Here is a 23202-nt window from a genome sequence, read left to right as displayed (position 1 = left end):
TTCGATTTCAAAAATAGTACAAAATGCTGGCTTAATGCTTGATCCAGAAATTCTCTTCATCTCCTGGACTGAGTTCAAATACGCTGAATCAAACTGTTAGAACTACTCAAACGATGAATTGGCGTTTAAAGCAAATCTGAATTCGCATTTCAAAAATAGTACAAAATGCTGGCTTAATGCTTGATCCAGAAATTCTCTTCATCTCCTGGGCTGAGTTCAAATACGCTGAATCAAACTGTTAGAACTACCCATGCGATGAATTGGCGTTTAAAGCAAATCTGAATTCGATTTCAAAAATAGTACAAAATGCTGGCTTAATGCTTGATCCAGAAATTCTCTTCATCTCCTGGGCTGAGTTCAAATACGCTGAATCAAACTGTTAGAACTACTCATACGATGAATTGGCGTTTAAAGCAAATCTGAATTCGATTTCAAAAATAATACTAAGTGCTGGCTCAATGCTTGATCCTGAAATTAATTTCACCTCCTGGGCTGAGTTCAAATACGCTGAATCAAATTGTTAGAACTACTCATACGATGAATTAGCGTTTAAAGCAAATCTGAATTCGATTTCAAAAATAGTACAAAATGCTGGCTTAATGCTTGATCCAGAAATTCTCTTCATCTCCTGGGCTGAGTTCAAATACGCTGAATCAAACTGTTAGAACTACCCATGCGATGAATTGGCGTTTAAAGCAAATCTGAATTCGATTTCAAAAATAGTACAAAATGCTGGCTTAATGCTTGATCCAGAAATTCTCTTCATCTCCTGGGCTGAGTTCAAATACGCTGAATCAAACTGTTAGAACTACTCATACGATGAATTGGCGTTTAAAGCAAATCTGAATTCGATTTCAAAAAAAATACTAAGTGCTGGCTCAATGCTTGATCCTGAAATTAATTTCACCTCCTGGGCTGAGTTCAAATACGCTGAATCAAATTGTTAGAACTACTCATACGATGAATTGGCGTTTAAAGCAAATCTGAATTCGATTTCAAAAATAGTACAAAATGCTGGCTTAATGCTTGATCCAGAAATTCTCTTCATCTCCTGGGCTGAGTTCAAATACGCTGAATCAAACTGTTAGAACTACCCATGCGATGAATTGGCGTTTAAAGCAAATCTGAATTCGATTTCAAAAATAGTACAAAATGCTGGCTTAATGCTTGATCCAGAAATTCTCTTCATCTCCTGGGCTGAGTTCAAATACGCTGAATCAAACTGTTAGAACTACTCATACGATGAATTGGCGTTTAAAGCAAATCTGAATTCGATTTCAAAAATAATACTAAGTGCTGGCTCAATGCTTGATCCTGAAATTAATTTCACCTCCTGGGCTGAGTTCAAATACGCTGAATCAAATTGTTAGAACTACTCATACGATGAATTGGCGTTTAAAGCAAATCTGAATTCGATTTCAAAAATAGTACAAAATGCTGGCTTAATGCTTGATCCAGAAATTCTCTTCATCTCCTGGGCTGAGTTCAAATACGCTGAATCAAACTGTTAGAACTACTCATACGATGAATTGGCGTTTAAAGCAAATCTGAATTCGATTTCAAAAATAATACTAAGTGCTGGCTCAATGCTTGATCCTGAAATTAATTTCACCTCCTGGGCTGAGTTCAAATACGCTGAATCAAACTGTTAGAACTACCCATGCGATGAATTGGCGTTTAAAGCAAATCTGAATTCGATTTCAAAAATAGTACAAAATGCTGGCTTAATGCTTGATCCAGAAATTCTCTTCATCTCCTGGGCTGAGTTCAAATACGCTGAATCAAATTGTTAGAACTACTCATACGATGAATTGGCGTTTAAAGCAAATCTGAATTCGATTTCAAAAATAGTACAAAATGCTGGCTTAATGCTTGATCCAGAAATTCTCTTCATCTCCTGGGCTGAGTTCAAATACGCTGAATCAAACTGTTAGAACTACCCATGCGATGAATTGGCGTTTAAAGCAAATCTGAATTCGATTTCAAAAATAGTACAAAATGCTGGCTTAATGCTTGATCCAGAAATTCTCTTCATCTCCTGGGCTGAGTTCAAATACGCTGAATCAAACTGTTAGAACTACTCATACGATGAATTGGCGTTTAAAGCAAATCTGAATTCGATTTCAAAAATAGTACAAAATGCTGGCTTAATGCTTGATCCAGAAATTCTCTTCATCTCCTGGACTGAGTTCAAATACGCTGAATCAAACTGTTAGAACTACTCAAACGATGAATTGGCGTTTAAAGCAAATCTGAATTCGCATTTCAAAAATAGTACAAAATGCTGGCTTAATGCTTGATCCAGAAATTCTCTTCATCTCCTGGTCTGAGTTCAAATACGCTGAATCAAACTGTTAGAACTACCCATGCGATGAATTGGCGTTTAAAGCAAATCTGATTCGATTTCAAAAATAGTACAAAATGCTGGCTTAATGCTTGATCCAGAAATTCTCTTCATCTCCTGGGCTGAGTTCAAATACGCTGAATCAAACTGTTAGAACTACCCATGCGATGAATTGGCGTTTAAAGCAAATCTGAATTCGATTTCAAAAATAGTACAAAATGCTGGCTTAATGCTTGATCCAGAAATTCTCTTCATCTCCTGGGCTGAGTTCAAATACGCTGAATCAAACTGTTAGAACTACTCAAACGATGAATTGGCGTTTAAAGCAAATCTGAATTCGATTTCAAAAATAATACAAGGTGCTGGCTCAATGCTTGATCCAGAAATTCTCTTCATCTCCTGGGCTGAGTTTAAATACTCTGAGTCAAACTGTTAGAACTACCCATACGATGAATTGGCGTTTAAAGCAAATCTGAATTCGATTTCAAAAATAATACAAAATGCTGGCTCAATGCTTGATCCTGAAATTAATTTCACCTCCTGGGCTGAGTTCAAATACGCTGAATCAAATTGTTAGAACTACTCATACGATGAATTAGCGTTTAAAGCAAATCTGAATTCGATTTCAAAAATAGTACAAAATGCTGGCTTAATGCTTGATCCAGAAATTCTCTTCATCTCCTGGGCTGAGTTCAAATACGCTGAATCAAACTGTTAGAACTACCCATGCGATGAATTGGCGTTTAAAGCAAATCTGAATTCGATTTCAAAAATAGTACAAAATGCTGGCTTAATGCTTGATCCAGAAATTCTCTTCATCTCCTGGGCTGAGTTCAAATACGCTGAATCAAACTGTTAGAACTACTCATACGATGAATTGGCGTTTAAAGCAAATCTGAATTCGATTTCAAAAAAAATACTAAGTGCTGGCTCAATGCTTGATCCTGAAATTAATTTCACCTCCTGGGCTGAGTTCAAATACGCTGAATCAAATTGTTAGAACTACTCATACGATGAATTGGCGTTTAAAGCAAATCTGAATTCGATTTCAAAAATAGTACAAAATGCTGGCTTAATGCTTGATCCAGAAATTCTCTTCATCTCCTGGGCTGAGTTCAAATACGCTGAATCAAATTGTTAGAACTACTCATACGATGAATTGGCGTTTAAAGCAAATCTGAATTCGATTTCAAAAATAGTACAAAATGCTGGCTTAATGCTTGATCCAGAAATTCTCTTCATCTCCTGGGCTGAGTTCAAATACGCTGAATCAAACTGTTAGAACTACCCATGCGATGAATTGGCGTTTAAAGCAAATCTGAATTCGATTTCAAAAATAGTACAAAATGCTGGCTTAATGCTTGATCCAGAAATTCTCTTCATCTCCTGGGCTGAGTTCAAATACGCTGAATCAAACTGTTAGAACTACTCATACGATGAATTGGCGTTTAAAGCAAATCTGAATTCGATTTCAAAAATAGTACAAAATGCTGGCTTAATGCTTGATCCAGAAATTCTCTTCATCTCCTGGACTGAGTTCAAATACGCTGAATCAAACTGTTAGAACTACTCAAACGATGAATTGGCGTTTAAAGCAAATCTGAATTCGCATTTCAAAAATAGTACAAAATGCTGGCTTAATGCTTGATCCAGAAATTCTCTTCATCTCCTGGTCTGAGTTCAAATACGCTGAATCAAACTGTTAGAACTACCCATGCGATGAATTGGCGTTTAAAGCAAATCTGATTCGATTTCAAAAATAGTACAAAATGCTGGCTTAATGCTTGATCCAGAAATTCTCTTCATCTCCTGGGCTGAGTTCAAATACGCTGAATCAAACTGTTAGAACTACCCATGCGATGAATTGGCGTTTAAAGCAAATCTGAATTCGATTTCAAAAATAGTACAAAATGCTGGCTTAATGCTTGATCCAGAAATTCTCTTCATCTCCTGGGCTGAGTTCAAATACGCTGAATCAAACTGTTAGAACTACTCAAACGATGAATTGGCGTTTAAAGCAAATCTGAATTCGATTTCAAAAATAATACAAGGTGCTGGCTCAATGCTTGATCCAGAAATTCTCTTCATCTCCTGGGCTGAGTTTAAATACTCTGAGTCAAACTGTTAGAACTACCCATACGATGAATTGGCGTTTAAAGCAAATCTGAATTCGATTTCAAAAATAATACAAAATGCTGGCTCAATGCTTGATCCTGAAATTAATTTCACCTCCTGGGCTGAGTTCAAATACGCTGAATCAAATTGTTAGAACTACTCATACGATGAATTAGCGTTTAAAGCAAATCTGAATTCGATTTCAAAAATAGTACAAAATGCTGGCTTAATGCTTGATCCAGAAATTCTCTTCATCTCCTGGGCTGAGTTCAAATACGCTGAATCAAACTGTTAGAACTACCCATGCGATGAATTGGCGTTTAAAGCAAATCTGAATTCGATTTCAAAAATAGTACAAAATGCTGGCTTAATGCTTGATCCAGAAATTCTCTTCATCTCCTGGGCTGAGTTCAAATACGCTGAATCAAACTGTTAGAACTACTCATACGATGAATTGGCGTTTAAAGCAAATCTGAATTCGATTTCAAAAAAAATACTAAGTGCTGGCTCAATGCTTGATCCTGAAATTAATTTCACCTCCTGGGCTGAGTTCAAATACGCTGAATCAAATTGTTAGAACTACTCATACGATGAATTGGCGTTTAAAGCAAATCTGAATTCGATTTCAAAAATAGTACAAAATGCTGGCTTAATGCTTGATCCAGAAATTCTCTTCATCTCCTGGGCTGAGTTCAAATACGCTGAATCAAACTGTTAGAACTACCCATGCGATGAATTGGCGTTTAAAGCAAATCTGAATTCGATTTCAAAAATAGTACAAAATGCTGGCTTAATGCTTGATCCAGAAATTCTCTTCATCTCCTGGGCTGAGTTCAAATACGCTGAATCAAACTGTTAGAACTACTCATACGATGAATTGGCGTTTAAAGCAAATCTGAATTCGATTTCAAAAATAATACTAAGTGCTGGCTCAATGCTTGATCCTGAAATTAATTTCACCTCCTGGGCTGAGTTCAAATACGCTGAATCAAATTGTTAGAACTACTCATACGATGAATTGGCGTTTAAAGCAAATCTGAATTCGATTTCAAAAATAGTACAAAATGCTGGCTTAATGCTTGATCCAGAAATTCTCTTCATCTCCTGGGCTGAGTTCAAATACGCTGAATCAAACTGTTAGAACTACTCATACGATGAATTGGCGTTTAAAGCAAATCTGAATTCGATTTCAAAAATAATACTAAGTGCTGGCTCAATGCTTGATCCTGAAATTAATTTCACCTCCTGGGCTGAGTTCAAATACGCTGAATCAAACTGTTAGAACTACCCATGCGATGAATTGGCGTTTAAAGCAAATCTGAATTCGATTTCAAAAATAGTACAAAATGCTGGCTTAATGCTTGATCCAGAAATTCTCTTCATCTCCTGGGCTGAGTTCAAATACGCTGAATCAAACTGTTAGAACTACTCATACGATGAATTGGCGTTTAAAGCAAATCTGAATTCGATTTCAAAAATAGTACAAAATGCTGGCTTAATGCTTGATCCAGAAATTCTCTTCATCTCCTGGGCTGAGTTCAAATACGCTGAATCAAATTGTTAGAACTACTCATACGATGAATTGGCGTTTAAAGCAAATCTGAATTCGATTTCAAAAATAGTACAAAATGCTGGCTTAATGCTTGATCCAGAAATTCTCTTCATCTCCTGGGCTGAGTTCAAATACGCTGAATCAAACTGTTAGAACTACCCATGCGATGAATTGGCGTTTAAAGCAAATCTGAATTCGATTTCAAAAATAGTACAAAATGCTGGCTTAATGCTTGATCCAGAAATTCTCTTCATCTCCTGGGCTGAGTTCAAATACGCTGAATCAAACTGTTAGAACTACTCATACGATGAATTGGCGTTTAAAGCAAATCTGAATTCGATTTCAAAAATAGTACAAAATGCTGGCTTAATGCTTGATCCAGAAATTCTCTTCATCTCCTGGACTGAGTTCAAATACGCTGAATCAAACTGTTAGAACTACTCAAACGATGAATTGGCGTTTAAAGCAAATCTGAATTCGCATTTCAAAAATAGTACAAAATGCTGGCTTAATGCTTGATCCAGAAATTCTCTTCATCTCCTGGTCTGAGTTCAAATACGCTGAATCAAACTGTTAGAACTACCCATGCGATGAATTGGCGTTTAAAGCAAATCTGATTCGATTTCAAAAATAGTACAAAATGCTGGCTTAATGCTTGATCCAGAAATTCTCTTCATCTCCTGGGCTGAGTTCAAATACGCTGAATCAAACTGTTAGAACTACCCATGCGATGAATTGGCGTTTAAAGCAAATCTGAATTCGATTTCAAAAATAGTACAAAATGCTGGCTTAATGCTTGATCCAGAAATTCTCTTCATCTCCTGGGCTGAGTTCAAATACGCTGAATCAAACTGTTAGAACTACTCAAACGATGAATTGGCGTTTAAAGCAAATCTGAATTCGATTTCAAAAATAATACAAGGTGCTGGCTCAATGCTTGATCCAGAAATTCTCTTCATCTCCTGGGCTGAGTTTAAATACTCTGAGTCAAACTGTTAGAACTACCCATACGATGAATTGGCGTTTAAAGCAAATCTGAATTCGATTTCAAAAATAATACAAAATGCTGGCTCAATGCTTGATCCTGAAATTCTCTTCACCTCCTGGGCTGAGTCAAACTGTTAAAACTACCCATGCAATGAATTGGCGTTTAAAGCGAATCGGAATTCGATTTCAAAAATAATACAAACATAAGTATATTTAATTCATTTTTCTAATAAATTAATATCAAGTCATTAAGTTAGGTCGAAAAATCATTTTATGTTAAATAGCATTTCATATTAATTCATTTTCTAATTAATTAGTATTTTTTCGGTAAGTTTAAAAGAATTCTAAGAATCGTTCTGACAAATAGTTTTATCTCTAAAATCAATATGGCTGAAGAAGAAGAAAAAAAAACTTAAACTTGATTCTTTTGTTCTAAGTACAGTTACCTTCACACAATAAACGAATGCAATAAATTATTCTCCTTTTTGATCATTCAATTAACTTTAATTAATAAAATCTTGCGAAGAGGGAAATTTTCATTCTTTTTACAAGCTTATTTCTCAGCGAATAAGCCGATATAGCATACTTATTTCATTAAGTGGAAACGACGCTTATTAAAATCAGCAAAATCATGGTAATTTCACTTTCAATTCCCAAAGATTTTTTTTTTATTTTTATGCCGCAGTTTAGAAATTGCTGACAGAAGTGAATATAAAAGGAGATGATGAAAAGGATTATTTATTAAAAATGGAAGAAAGTTGAAAGTACAATAATTACCTGAAGTTAAGAAACACAATTTGAATTTAGTGTGTTTTCTTGGTTTGAATAGATTGTTTTAATTATTCGTTAAGTGTATTGAATAATTGCATTAATCATTTCAGTTATTAGTCTGTTAACATCCTAATACATTATGCATTTAATTATGCTCTGGTAATTTCTTGAGAAAATTGAATTATCGAAATTATTTTTGTATTATCTATTTGAAAAATTAAGTAGGATAATTGGATAATTTACACTTTAGAATAATTATGGCAATAAGAGACAGATTGCATTGTTTTATTTTTAAAGTATCAGCTAGTGCGAGCTGTTATTTCTTGTTGAGTAAATGTTTTATATGAGAATATCCATGCTTTATGAAATTTTGCTATAAGAAGGTAATTCACTTCCACTTGTGGCATAGTTTGTATGTTCGAGATAGTTATCTCCCTCTAATATATATATATATATATATATATATATATATATATATATATATATATATATATATATATATATATATATATATATATATATATATATATATATATTCCAAACGTTTTTTTTTCTTCCAATGCCCACCTGTAGAATGACCTTTCGTCATACAGACATCTGAAGAGCAGATTTGTTTGGCAGCCTTTCAGAGACACCATATTAGGTGCACCAACGTTGCTCCCACAGTGAGGACAGATAGTACCGCGAATGAAAGAACAACCAGCCTTGCCCGGGACTCGAACCCAGAACCTTTCTATTGCAAGGCCAGTGTCCTGACCCCTACACAGGCTGGTCGGCTATTCTAAACATTTAAATGACGAAAAAGGAATAATGAAAACTTTTTTATATCTACATCCTACTTACCGTAGAGTAGTTAGTTCATTAATCAAATAATGTTTGATACCGGAGGGGGTATTGTCCCTTAAAACTGCGCCGCTGCTTCTAACGGCACGTCCTCAGATCTTTGTTTCGTTATTGTTAACTTTGGTATTCAAATATACACCGAAGAGCCACTACATTATGACCACCCTCCATCTATAACAATGGGCTCACCCAGGTTTTCATGGTTTCTCGCCCAGGAACAACGTTTTCATGGGGCACATTAGGACCCATAATCCTCATAGAAAAATCCCTGACGTCTGTAAGCTACGTGAACATAGATCACCCATTCATGGCAACAGTTTTTTCTGCGGGGGATGGTGTTTACCAACAGGATAATGCACCATGTCATAAGGGTCGAATCGTCATGGATTGGTTCGAGGAACATTCCAGTGACTTTCAAGTCATGTCTTGGCCCCCAAATTCACCTGACCTTAATCCAATAGAGCATTTATGGTCCTACTTGGAAAACCAAATTCGTGCTGCCACGCTACCCCCTCACAATGTTAGGGAATTGCAGGACCAGTTGGTGAGCGCTTGGTACCAGATACCTCAGACTATCTATCAGAACATTGTGGAATCAATACCACGGCGGGTGCTAGCAGTTTTGAGGGCTAAAGGTGGTCCTACATGTCATTAGCAAGGTGGTCATAATGTAATGGCTCTTCGGTGTACATTGTTATCACATTTCTTCACTATTTAGGTATGAATAAGGTTGATACGTGATTTATCCTTGTATTTATATAATTGTATTTTGGCTTGTATGAACGAAGTAAAGTTGAAGTATATAAAATATGGAGTTTGTAAGCTAATTCCAACTTCATTTTTTTGGAAAAATAATCTGCATAAATTGTTACTTTATTCTGTTGCAATTACTTATTATCAAAATTATCATGTATTTTCACATTTGAAGCAAAACACCACACAAATTATTTCAGTTCAATTTTGCGAAGGAAAATATTGTTGAAAAGATAAAAACTAATTAATATTTTAAAAAAAATAAAAAAAGCTTTTTCAATTCATAGATTTTTGTAATCCGAACTATGTACTTAGTAACTAAAGTTAAAAATTTTACCTATTAAATGCAACAACAGTGGACCCCACGGAATTAGTTATATATTTTGGGGTTAAAAATCCGAATCTGTCGAAGAAAAGATACGTTTATTCAGAGAAAATACATTTTTGTGTCTGGTTTTATAACTTAAAATTAACTTATTAATTAGCATATTTGAAGTCATCCTCTCGAGCCATTAACATTGAGTCCCAGAAAATAAAAATCCGAACATTGATCAAAAGTTATTCAGGGTGGTCCATTTTTTTAGGGGGGTGGGCGCATTGTACATTTAAAAAAAACTTTTATAAGCTATACAGTAATTTATTATATTGCTTTAAAAATGAAGCTGATATTTCATAAAAGACTTAACTGTAATTGAAATGTTCTTTTTCAGGAGTCAAATGGAGAGTGAATCCCTCAAAATCGAGCTAAACCAGGAAAAATGCAGCCTAAACAAGATGTCGGAGGAGATTAACTCACTGGTGGATAAACTGACCAAAGCAGTGGAGGAAATGGAGGCCACAAAATTAGAGTATCACAAAAAAGACGAGAGGTTAAAAAACACGCAGAAGAAGATTCAGGAAATGTATTTGATTTTCTTAAGTGACCAAGATGTGACGGAGAAGTTGAAACATCTATATAGATCTAGACGAGAGGTAAAAAAAAAGTTAATTTTGCTTAAATGCTATAACTATTACGTAAGTTAAGTGGTAATTATGTTAAGAGTTGAAAAAGAAAACTGAGAAAGGCATAATTCTTGTCCTATTTTACTATAAAACACAGATTTATTTTGTCAAATCATTGAATTTCAGAGATCTCACGGGATGGAATTATTTTGAGTGAGTTGAAATAAGATTCCGTGTACATTTAGCAACAAATGTTTGATGAGTAATCTTTAGCCAAGACACCAAGAGTGCAAACATGAATATTAGGGATTTACAAACATCAATATTTAGAAAGCTAGTGGCCAGGAAATAAATACAAGTTATAATCTTGATATCCAATAGGATACCAGCATGCGACTTCATCATGAGTAAATCGTGCCAATCAAAGCCAATCTGCAAAAAAAGCTAATCAGGTTGGACACACACGCGTGTCGTCACTTACAGGTATCCAATTAAATCTGATCTGAAAATTGATTCAGCGTGGTAATGAACCCAAGCCTTAAAACTGTAACCTCAACACGCTAGGCACAACCACAAGATTAGACCCAACAATGTGATTTAAATCCCATAGTTAAGCCTAATCACGTATTCTTTTTCTCGAGTTACAAGTACCCAGTTGTCATCTTATGAACTTAAATGCTATTAAACTGAAAATTCTCTAAAATGTCACTTAGGATCTTCATCTTCTCTAAGTGGAAATTTTATTTTGTAAGTAAATGCATTCGCTTACCGTACTTTTGTGTATTAAATAATAGACGTTCACTATGCAGGTTTTACACACATAGGCATGCATCAGAAGCTAACTGAAAAATTCGGCTCCGGCACTTTGCAATGAGTCACGATTATTGAAAAAGTTTCCAGTGTTTTCTAATTTGCTTGATATTTTTTGGATTTATTACATTCAGTCTGTTTCTTCAGGCTAATTGAAAATTTGTGAAAAAATACTTAATCAGACTAAATTTGCTTCGACTCACTGCTATGAATATTTAATAAAGATATTTAAGCCTTCACTACTTTGGGCTTATTGCAAATTGCCAGAAATAAATCAAGATAATGAATGATATATTTTCTAATTAGCCTAGATATGTGGGCTCACTGTAATAAGTCTAAAAAGTAAAAAACTGATTAGAAAATAAAGAATTTGTGATTAACATGGCGCATTGCAAGGTGAAGCCGGCTATATGCAAAGAACAGGATTATTCAATTTATTTACGACACAAACATCAAATAAAATGCAAATATATATTTTTTCAACCCATCTAAAAAATTTAATATACTTATTCAAGTAGATAATATGACATAAAAAATGATTCCAAAGTTAAAAAGCTACTTACTGTTTCGTAACCATATTTTTTCCAGAAAATTATTTCTTCACCTTGCGGCAACAAAGATCTTACTATACATTAAATATTATGCAAATGGTAAAACTCCGGATAAACTCTTTTGCATAACATTTACCTAAATTTAATACAACATTGCCAGTGTTCAGCGGAAAGTTTATTTACTTTTTTACTATGTAAGAGTGGGGTCTAAAATGTGTTTTTTGCTGCATCTTTTATTTTTATTTTTTATACAGTATACGGGAAGAAAAGTTCTGTCAGAAGAGGATGTGTTTGAAAAAATACTCATTTCAAACATGAGGCATGAAAATAAAGGAAAACATGGAACTGTTGCAAATCAACAGGTATCGTAAATATTTTAAATTTACCAGACCAATAGGGCCGTGATAACCCAGTGGTTAGAGAGTCGAACTTCGGAGTGCAAGGGCCGTGGTTCGATCCTCGTCTCCGCTAAGATTCACCGAGTACATGAGGTAGATGTATGTGCTTGTAAAATCTGTGGAATCAAAAGTTCTGTAGTCGATTGCTGAGCAGAACCATGGGTACAGGGATCAAGAGAAAATTTCCTTCCCCTTCAGATTTATGTCTAAATTGAGGAAGTAGTCTCACGAATGAGATCCTCTACGGAGGATCAAAATTATAATGGTATGTCTTCGGATCATCCCCAGCTACGTTTCACAGACTATCTCCAAAAATTGTGCAGCTCTAGTGCAATGTAAATAAAGTACCTACCTTTCAGGCCTATATCCGCGAAATTAGAATTTAAAGAATATAATTGCTATAAAAATAAAATGTCACATTGTTACAATTTTTTTAAACTGCTACATGATTCTTTTTATCATTATTTAACGAACAATTTCATTTAAGTTTTGGGTCATAGAAAAAAAAAATAATTAAGGCTATTCATCAAAGTATTTTTGTGAGGAAAAATAAAAAAGCTACAGTGTAAATGCCTTAAAGTAAGTAAAGCTTTAATTATAAAATTATATATACAACCACAATGAAAAGAATTCCCTGGACTTTAAAATGGATTACCAGCTTAAAATATTTTTAAATTATATAATAACTTTAAAAAATTACCAATTTGACAAGAGTTTCCACCGATATGAAAATTGACCAAGATAGAAGAACAGTTTATGCCCATTTTTCACAAAAATGACGATTGCATCTCCATCTGTTGCATTTTTAGGATTTCTAAATTTTTAAAAACTCAATAGCGTGACTCCAAGAGTTATTATACAAAGAATATGAACCGTGCTGAGAAAAACTGTTTGTGTTCACGCGTAGACAAAAAAGAACAAAGAAAAGCATAGTGAAGAAGTAATGATGGTGGGTAAATTTTGATGAAAAACCGGATCTTGTCCAACCCAGTTTTCAAATTTTTTTTCTCCACCATCAACAATTGTAAATTTTTTTTTTTAATTTTAGGATGTAAATATATACTTGCTACACTCGTGTATTTTTTTAATTTTTACTATTTCAATCGAATGCTTCCTCCTAAAAACTCCCAAACCATGAAATTCGTATTTCTCAGATCCAGCTTTTATGGATGCAGACCTTTTTTCCTCTTAATCTTCATTAATGAATTACTAATAGGAACACATTACAGATATAAAAATATTATCTAAAAAACATTATTCCGAATTGAGAGTTCAAAGAACAGTCTTGTGATTAAAATAATAAACCAGAACTGCCTCTGTGTCTGGCATCCGTTCCTGTTTAATTTACTAAATTCTAAAAAAATCGGCATAAGATTGAATGGCTGAAAGCATTTAACTGCTTTAAAACACAAAAATGTGACGAGTTTAAACATAATATAGTGTAAGGAGTATCAACTTATACAGTGATGTATAGGTTGACTTACACATCACCGTGTCACCATACAATGGTTACAGCAAATTTACACTCTATTCAAGACGCTATTAAAACTTAATGTAGCAAAAAGCTCACTGAAGCTGTCGCTCTTTACGTTTGCAACAATATATCCAGCCATTGAATCTCTAATATACCCATTTAATGGTCTACTTTCGAGTTTTTCTCGGTTTTATTTGCTTGCTGTAGCAATAACCATTCAATACAATGTTTGTTATTAAAATTAAAGATAACGCTCTTCAAATAACTATTTTAAGGATTAATTAACCTTTGACACAGGCTGAAGGCCGATACGGAAAAAAGCAAGAAAATTAGTTGTCACGACAACACGAGTACCAAGCAAGTAGACTCTTAAGCACAAGGTACCGAAGGTAAAAACATTCCTGCCACAGTTCTTTGTGGGCCACAGGGAGAGGGCCATGAAGGTAAGGGCTCCAAAATTTTGTGAGCATAGCAGTGTGTGTAGGAATATGATCAGCATTGCGCATAAACTGCCTTTTCTTCTCAGACAAGCTGGTGCCCATCGATGGAATGGGCTTCAGGCTGCCACTGAGGATCGAACCTCAGTCTTACACAATAGCAGTTCAATGCCTTTAACCACTGAGTTATCATGGCTTAGTCTCCAAAGGTACTACGTTTAAAACAAACTAATTAATCAAAAGCATGAGAAAAGAAATCCAAAAACAACTTAATATGAACTGGTAGTCGTAAACTTAAAATTGGGTCGGCTGTTCAACGACGGTTATAAAATATTTAATGGCAGAAAATGTGTGTTCAATATTATTGTGCATGAGAATTTACTTATAAAAATTTAATTGCAGATTCATAAGCAACAGTTGGCAGAGCTTCAACAGCAGGTGAATGATTCGCAAGCAGTGTGTAGTATTTTACAGGAACAGCTGAAGGAAGTGACCGATTTTCTGGACCAACTTCTTCACATAGATATCTCACCCAAAAATCTTCCTGCTCTGTCACTTATCAAGCATTATGGAAAACACCTGAAAACTCCCACTAGCATTTTATGTAAGTACAGACTCACATATTTTTTCATGAACTAGCAACACAAAGCTTCAGACAAAACAAAGCATGCTAGCAATTTGTACGAATCATTCAAGCACACATCGTATGCGATTAACTGATTCTTCGCAAGAAAAACACGGTATCTATATAGGATCTGAAAATTATTCGAAGTAAACGATCATCGCGCACAAAATAATTGTTGGTTGAGTAGTTAGGTTCCACAGAATAAGGGGATGGTTTTTCAACCTTAATCCAAAAGTAAGAATTATGGAAAAGTCTAAAGAAAAAAAAACATGAATAAAGCACCAATGAAAGTACATAAATGGATTTACCATAGATCCTACGTTTTTAGTATGTCCATTTATGTACTTTCATTTGTGCTTAATTCGCGTTGTTTTTTGCTTTAGTCTACGTAGCACGATAAATTCCCTATCCTTTGTTAAATTAAGAATAAATCTAAAGCAAAAAACGTGAATAAAGTGCAAATGAAACGTATAAATGGATTTACTATAGGTCCTACTTTTTTAGTATGCCCATTTACGTATTTTCATTTATTTTTCATTCACGTTGTTTTTTGCTTTAGTCTACATGGCACGATGAGTGCCCTATCCTTTGTTGGATTAGAAAAAAGTCTGCGATTACAATGGCGTAAAAATAATCTAATTAGCTTCGTAGTTTAATGGGTCAACATATAAATCAATTTATTAGTGAACTATTAGTTCAGTTACGAAGGGCACATTAAATTAATACAAAATTAATAGCATGTCTTTCTTACCCTGATGGTTTTGAACTAAAAGTCATCAAAGTTAGAGAGGGAAGGGTTCAGCCACAATTTTAACAATGCAAATGTCTTGATAGATGGAGAGGCTAAATTTTATCCAATGATACATTTCAAGATGCTCATGCTGCTATTTCAAACATCTTAGAAACGAATTAGCGATTTAGTAAAGGTTTTGGCAAAAGCTTTTTTGAAATAGAGGGAATCATATTCGAGTATACCAACACTAAATTTTTATCATAACTTACAGCAACATTGGAACAAAACTTCGATTATAAAAATTTATTTATTTCAAATGGCAGAGGTGAATTGACATGTTAAAAAGCAAAAACACAGGAACAAAACAAGAAACTATTATAAAAATAAACAAATGAAAATCTTTTGGACGTAAAGGGTGAAGAGGGTGGATTTGAGCATACATGAAAACCCTAAAACTAATTTTATATACGATATCTATTATGTTACTATTATATATGCATTACGATACGATATAGATCAAAATTTCATAAATTTTATATAAATAAGCTTCGAATAAAATCAAAGTTTATAAACTCAATAGATCATTTAGCAATGTGTACTGCAAAAGAGCGTTAAAGTATTTAAAACTATTACAATTTTTATTAGTTTCTGAGGTCTAGATTTGTAGCAGTATGAATTTAATTATAAAATAAAAATAACAAAAAATAAATAAATAATACATTTTTAAAAAATATACTATGTCTATTATATTTGTCATTTTTTTCTCTCTTTTTCTTAGTAGTCATGCGATTTGTATTTTAATCTGATTTGGGCACATTTTATTTTTCTCTATTCAATTCAATTTTTCGAAAATGAGAAAGGATGAGACAATAGTGCTTAATATTAGGAAGAAGAAAAAACCTTAAATGAATAAATTAAGATTCTCTCCAGTGCTTCTTCAGAATTGAAAAGACAAAAGAACTAACTGAAAAAAAATATTGATTCCAGATCAAAGATATTGGAAGTTTAAGGTATTCTGTTTTCCAATTTTATTTTTCTCCGTTAACGCAATAACGTTAAATTAAAAAGAAAATAGTTGAATTAAGTGAATTTTAATTGAATTAAGTACAGCATATTAAAGATAACACTTAAAAATGTATAAATCTGAAATAGAATTTATGATTAGATTTGTCCACCGGCAGTACTATAATTAATAAACATATCAAGAAAATATTTTAAAATTGATAGGCAAAAGATGTCAGAACTATGATTGATTGTCTGAGATAGTTTTAATACAGAAATTTAAATATTTATGTTGCTGTCATCGAAAGTTGAAAACTCACATAAATAAAATTGAATTAAAGTATCAACGCATATTAAACAAGAAAGGATTATTATTAGTTATAATTTTACTTTTTCTCTTCCTTTATATTCTTTAACATTTATTATGTAATTATTTAAGTCGATAAAAGAAAATCATTAAATAAGAATATTAATTGGGAAGAAATATGTAGTCTTTTCTTATTCCCGACAGTCATTTGCAACAAACAGCAATATTTATTTGTCATCTGCGCAGAATTATTAAGTAATTGATGTTAAACAATACAAAATTAAACAGTTTATTTGAGCAAGAATAATTTTACTTTTTATTTTCTTTTATACTCTTTAACATTTAGCTATGTAATTCCTATTTCAGTAGATAAAAGATGAGAATTATATAAGAATATTAGTTGGGAAGAAAGATGTAGTCTTTTCTTATTCCCTAAAGTCATTAGCAACAAACAGCAATATTTATTTGTCATCGGTGCAGAATTATAAAGTAACTGATATTAAACAATACAAAATTAAACAGTTTATTTAAGCAAGAATAATTTTGCTTTTTATTTTATTTTATACTCTTTAACATTTAGCTACGTAATTATTTAAGTAGATGAAAGATAAGAATTATATAAGAATATTAGTTGGGAAGAAAGATGTAGTCTTTTCTTATTCCCTTCAGTCATTTGCAACAAACAGCAATATTTATTTGTCATCGCTGCAGAATTATTAAGTAACTCATATTAAACAATACAAAATTAAACAGTTTATTTAAGCAAGAATAATTTTGCTTTTTATTTTATTTTATACTCTTTAACATTTAGCTACGTAATTATTTAAGTAGATGAAAGATAAGAATTATATAAGAATATTAGTTGGGAAGAAAGATGTAGTCTTTTCTTATTCCCTACAGTCATTTGCAACAAACAGCAATATTTATTTGTCATCGGTGCAGAATTATAAAGTAACTGATATTAAACAATACAAAATTAAACAGTTTATTTAAGCAAGAATAATTTTGCTTTTTATTTTATTTTATACTCTTTAACATTTAGCTACGTAATTATTTCAGTAGATGAAAGATAAGAATTATATAAGAATATTAGTTGGGAAGAAAGATGTAGTCTTTTCTTATTCCCTACAGTCATTTGCAACAAACAGCAATATTTATTTGTCATCGGTGCAGAATTATAAAGTAACTGATATTAAACAATACAAAATTAAACAGTTTATTTAAGCAAGAATAATTTTGCTTTTTATTTTATTTTATACTCTTTAACATTTAGCTACGTAATTATTTAAGTAGATGAAAGATAAGAATTATATAAGAATATTAGTTGGGAAGAAAGATGTAGTCTTTTCTTATTCCCTACAGTCATTTGCAACAAACAGCAATATTTATTTGTCATCGCTGCAGAATTATTAAGTAACTGATATTAAACAATACAAAATTAAACAGTTTATTTAAGCAAGAATAATTTTGCTTTTTATTTTATTTTATACTCTTTAACATTTAGCTATGTAATTATTTAAGTAGATAAAAGATAAGAATTATATAAGAATATTAGTTGGGAAGAAAGATGTAGTCTTTTCTTATTCCCCACAGTCATTAGCAACAGACAGCAATATTTATTTGTCATCGGTGCAGAATTATAAAGTAACTGATATTAAACAATACAAAATTAAAAGTTTATTTAAGCAAGAATAATTTTACTTTTTATTTTCCTTAATATTCTTTAACATTTAGCTATGTAATTATTTAAGTAGATAAAAGATATGCATTATATAAGAATATTAGTTGGGAAGAAAGATGTAGTTTTTTTCAGTCCCCACAGTCATTTGCAACAAACAGCAATATTTATTTGTCATGGGTGCAGAATTATTAAGTAACTGATGTTAAACAATACAAAATTAAACAGTTTATTTAAGCTAGAATAATTTCTATTATTTACAAAGAACGTAATTAAGCTCAAAAAATTCATATAACAAGTATTTTTTTTTATATTGAATATTTCTTTTCAGCTGTGGTAAAACGTGGTTCGCCCTTCATTGAAATTCCATTCTAAAAACAAATATACTATTTAACAAATGAGGATAGGTTGTAGTACTTTGAGCTGCATATGAATAAAGCAAAAACAACAATATTAAAGGACAGCGGCACAACATTTGTGCTTTATTCATGATGTCTTTACGTTATTCAAATTCTATTTCGTTTGAGTGTGTTGGAATGAATACAAATCGAATCAGTAGTCCCTAGAATAATAAATGTTTACGATCTTTGAATAAACAATCTTGGAGATGAAGCTCTATATAACTTTTACATTTAATCAAGTAAAATTATTTGTGTACTAACATTTTATTAAAGGTGAAATTTAATAATTTTAGCTAAAGAGCGAGTAGCACCAGACGGAATATCATCTAATAGCCAACTCGATATGGAATTCTCAAGACAGACTACTCTTGAAGATGATGAGGAGTAAGTATTTAAATTGCCGATTAGAAAAATAACTGATTAACTCTGCGCTTTGTTTGTTGCAGCTGCAAAAACTTCAAATTTCAATTTAAAACATTATTTTAAACACTGTATAGCTTCCAGAAATTACAACAAAAAAAAGATGATTTTTGAAAAGAAAAAAAAGTTCTTAATTTGTAAACAAAAATATCTTCGCAAAGCTTTTTGTATTTGTAATAGATTTTCAAATAAATCAATAGAACTATCTAAAATATCATTTATAGGGTGTCACAAAAATAATAGCCGTGACACAGTGAATTGCATAGCAATTCATGACCAGAAAGGTAACGATAAGTGGTTGAAGAGGTAAAAGGTCTGATAAGTCACAAGAAAATAGTGTACTAGATATGTAATGTACTAGATATGTAGATCTTTAAACAGATACTCGAATTTTGAACCACGTGATGCTATGATTTTGGTCATTAATTATTTTACTATAGCAGTATTGCAGGCGAATGTCGCCACGAGGTCCATAGTAAATTTTTCAGGCATGTGATTCACGATCGTTTTGAGAATTTTTTCCATCCACGTAGAACCCGCGCAGTTCTGGTCGGTGAACAATGGCATAACAGTGATGGGATATAGAGCAGTTTCAAGAGTCAATCAATGATATTTTTGGTCTTCAGTTGCTTTGCAATTCTCAATCCTTTATGAAGTGCTTTTATTTAAAAGTTTGTAGCATGATTTTTGGTACATTCGTTATAAATTAGAGAAAGCATTTGAAAAACGATGTATTTTATCAATCAATGAAGCACTAGAACATGTTTTAATCGCAAATTCAAATTGTATTTCAGGTGTCAAGACAACTCCAATATCAATTCTTCACATAATTATAAAATGTCCGATCGTCCTGGTAGTTACGAAAATATGAACTACTATGATTCCGAATGCAGAGAGTATTACGTGAATAATAAATCTTTGTCAGCCGAAAACTTGAAGGAAAGCAATCATTTCTCTCTTTCAACAACAAATATCGGTGGACAAATTAGAGAAACATCGGATATGGTTCCAATCTCCGTAAGTCTGCATTTTATTGCTTGTTTTTTTCCCTCTCTCTTTAAGACAATTTGAGTTATGAATCATGCTTAATTTTAAACGAAATCAAAGACAGTTTTTAAAATAATAATTTTTATAAACTTCAAAAACGGTGTCTTCATAAGTTTTTAAATATCTTTTTTTAATAATTGAATTTAAATGGAACGTTTCAAGGAAGTTGTTGACTTCTCCTGTATTATTTTTTATTTATTTTTGCAAAGAGAATAGATAACAATCAGGAGCGAATATTAGGGAAAACTTTCCTTTAGCTCTTGCAGTGTCTGTTACTTCTTCATGGTAATTGTTTGCTCATGTGGAAAAAGTTTGTGCAAATTTACTTCTCTTTAATCCCTCCCCTTTCACGTAATTTTCATTGGTGGATATTCATATCAGGCACAAGTTTTTTCAATCAAACAATAAAATTAATGAAAAGAATGAATGTGCTTAAACTTTAAGAATTCACTTATGGAATAATAAGGAAAAATAGTAAACTAAACTTGCAACTTTTGGTGTGTAATTTGTAAGAGAAGATATGGTGTAAGATTTTTGTCCATGCCCCATCAGCCAAACCCACATTTAGAAAATCGCGTAAAAAGTTTTCACTAAATTAAAAAAAACTAGTGTTCTCTTCAAGCTGTTGATTAAAAATCGTAGAAACATAACAGTTTGAAGGACATACAACAAAAATAAATAGGATATTTATCAAATTTCTTGAGCATTTCAAGCTCAGCTTTAAATAAGCGATTCTTATAGGTTTTGCAGCTATGAATGTTCAAATCCGTAGTCTTATGACACAACCCAGAAAACAAGGGACCTCTTTAACCCCTTCCTTCTTGCTCCCGTGAAAATGACGGGGTGAGGTTTCGCTGCCTATTTCTTGCTCCCGTGATATTCCCGGGCTGGAGTGTTCAGTAGTAATCCGCCAATAAGAATAAATCTAATTCATTTCTTTTGCCCAGAAAACATTTTATTTCTCATCTTACACAACAGATGGCAGTACCAGGATATTTTTAAGGTAATCGTAGATAGTTAGTTTATTTTAAACTAGATGTCAGCGCTAATCAAATACGTGTATAATTTTCAGGGTTAAAAAATAGGCACTTTTATAACCGTTTTCTTGAAAATCAACCGATCGTTAAGGGGTTAATCAAGCATTGGATTGTGTATTCCTTGTTCAAAGATTGTTGAGTAAAAGTAACCCACATTTGCAGTAAACGGAGAAGAAAACCACAAAACTTCCAATGTTAGTCAGGGAAAAGTATTTTAACACATTTTACGCCAACACTATAGTCGATGCAAGCTAAGAGCAGTACCATCGAGTTTCAAACCTGGGCCACCTTCTTATCTAAAAGAGAGTTCTCTTTTTAGGCATCCTAGGGCATGCAGTCAAACTAAATGTACTCTTAAATTTAAAAACATGCAAGATATGAACAAAATCCTGATTCAAAACATTCTCGGAGCTCTAAGCATTGAATTTTCTTCCGTTATAATCATTTAATACTTCTCCGCGTCTGTTGATGTGTTTCAATCTTTTTGTTGTTGTATTTTCATTTCTTACTCTACTTCTTCACCATTTTTTTTTTAATCGAAAGTTCCACCACGCTTGCATTCTCATTGAATTTTCCTGCATTTATTTCTTGTGATTCAGTTTATTATGTACTTGTTTACTAACCTAAACAGTTCTTAGTTTGAACATGTTTACTTGTTCTTTTTACCTACTATGCAATTATCAGATACTTTTTTAAGTAGCTCTATATTCCTCGCAGAATTTTTAAATTATTAAAATCATTTTTCTTTATAAAGTTAAAACATAAAATTAAATGACATATTCCTCGTTATCTTAAAAACATTTTTATAACTTTTCGGTAACGATCTTAGTTTCTTTTATAAAATTAATTCTCATCTCACTTTTAGGTATCGATCCAAGGAGCCAGTTCTGACAGCGATGAAATAATCTTACTGTTGAACGACCGCGAAGTGACCCAAGGCAACAACACGTCCAGCGAAGCCACAAAACTGAAAAAAAGATCAAGACCATCCGTAGTGTCTCCGCCTTTTCCCAGAGGACTGAAGATCACTGAAAACTACGGTTCTGATGGCAGCATCAACACCAGAGAGAACTCCAGCAACGTCATAGAACGGTCAGTCAGTTTTGGAAGCTTCAGCGACTCTGTCCTCATGTCTTATGAGCAATCTGAGAGGGGTGCATCAGACGAAAGTAGTGGGATGGTCAACAACCGATGTGTCCGTTCCATCGATATGATGGACCTTATACCTGTTGGAAATATCGAAATGAAAGGAGGAATTTTTCTTTCATCTGATTCGGACATTTGGTCAGAGCCAGATACAACATTGTCCAGACAAAGAATGGGTTTTGGTATTGAAGAGACAAGTTTGTCTTCAGATTATTCGACAACTTACGTTTCTGATGAACAACACAAGCGAAAGGTTGTTTGTCCTCAAAGCAGATGTGATTCTAGGAGAAGTAGGCATCGTGTAATACATGTAGCAACAAAAAAGACTGGTAAATATATTTAAACGAACAATATTATCACGATTAATTAATTTTTAACCCACAAGAGCACAGGCTCAAAATTCTATAAAACTAAAATAATCAATACAATTTTAAATATGAATTTATTTACATAAAAATATATTTATTAAAAATTAATGCTAGTAAAAATCTTAAAAGTTCAGTTATTCATAAAAATGAAGGTGTAACTGTAATTTAATAACTGTATTTTTACATAAGTTGCGTATACCTTTGATCGAAAAAATTCAAAGTTTATTTAGATTATAAATGAAAGTAATGTACAGCGCTTCAAAACATAAACGGACCATCCTGAAAAACTTTTGATCTAATGATCGAATCTTCACGTTCTAGGACTTATTGCTACGGGTAAGTTACGAAATCAGATACAAAAAAGTACTTTTTTTCTGAATAAACATACTTTTTTCGACGAATTCGGATTTCTAATCTCCAAAATATAGTTGGTAGCCGCAAATTGGTAAGTATGGTCCCCA

General features: G+C 32.7%; 1 protein-coding gene across 4 annotated transcripts in view; it reads left to right on the top strand.

The window, feature by feature from the left end:
* The window catches only part of LOC107451053 (uncharacterized), a 265442-nt gene that overhangs the window by 235358 nt on the left and 6882 nt on the right, over nt 1–23202 (top strand). For all 4 annotated transcript variants that reach the window (XM_087157487.1, XM_087157488.1, XM_087157486.1 and 1 more), the window contains 6 exons: nt 10076–10337; nt 11923–12030; nt 14380–14581; nt 19017–19107; nt 19938–20160; nt 22093–22702. In XM_087157487.1, coding sequence (XP_087013613.1) covers nt 10076–10337; nt 11923–12030; nt 14380–14581; nt 19017–19107; nt 19938–20160; nt 22093–22702 — 1496 coding nt within the window. The remainder of the gene's footprint in view (nt 1–10075; nt 10338–11922; nt 12031–14379; nt 14582–19016; nt 19108–19937; nt 20161–22092; nt 22703–23202) is intronic.

The sequence above is a fragment of the Parasteatoda tepidariorum genome, chromosome 2 (assembly GCF_982258835.1).
Source record: "Parasteatoda tepidariorum strain Cologne lab strain chromosome 2, Ptep-v5.0, whole genome shotgun sequence".
In the NCBI taxonomy this organism is placed as follows: Eukaryota; Metazoa; Arthropoda; class Arachnida; order Araneae; family Theridiidae; genus Parasteatoda; species Parasteatoda tepidariorum.
The sequence above is the reverse complement of the archived record's forward strand: the minus strand, read 5'-3'. Positions and strand labels throughout refer to the sequence as shown.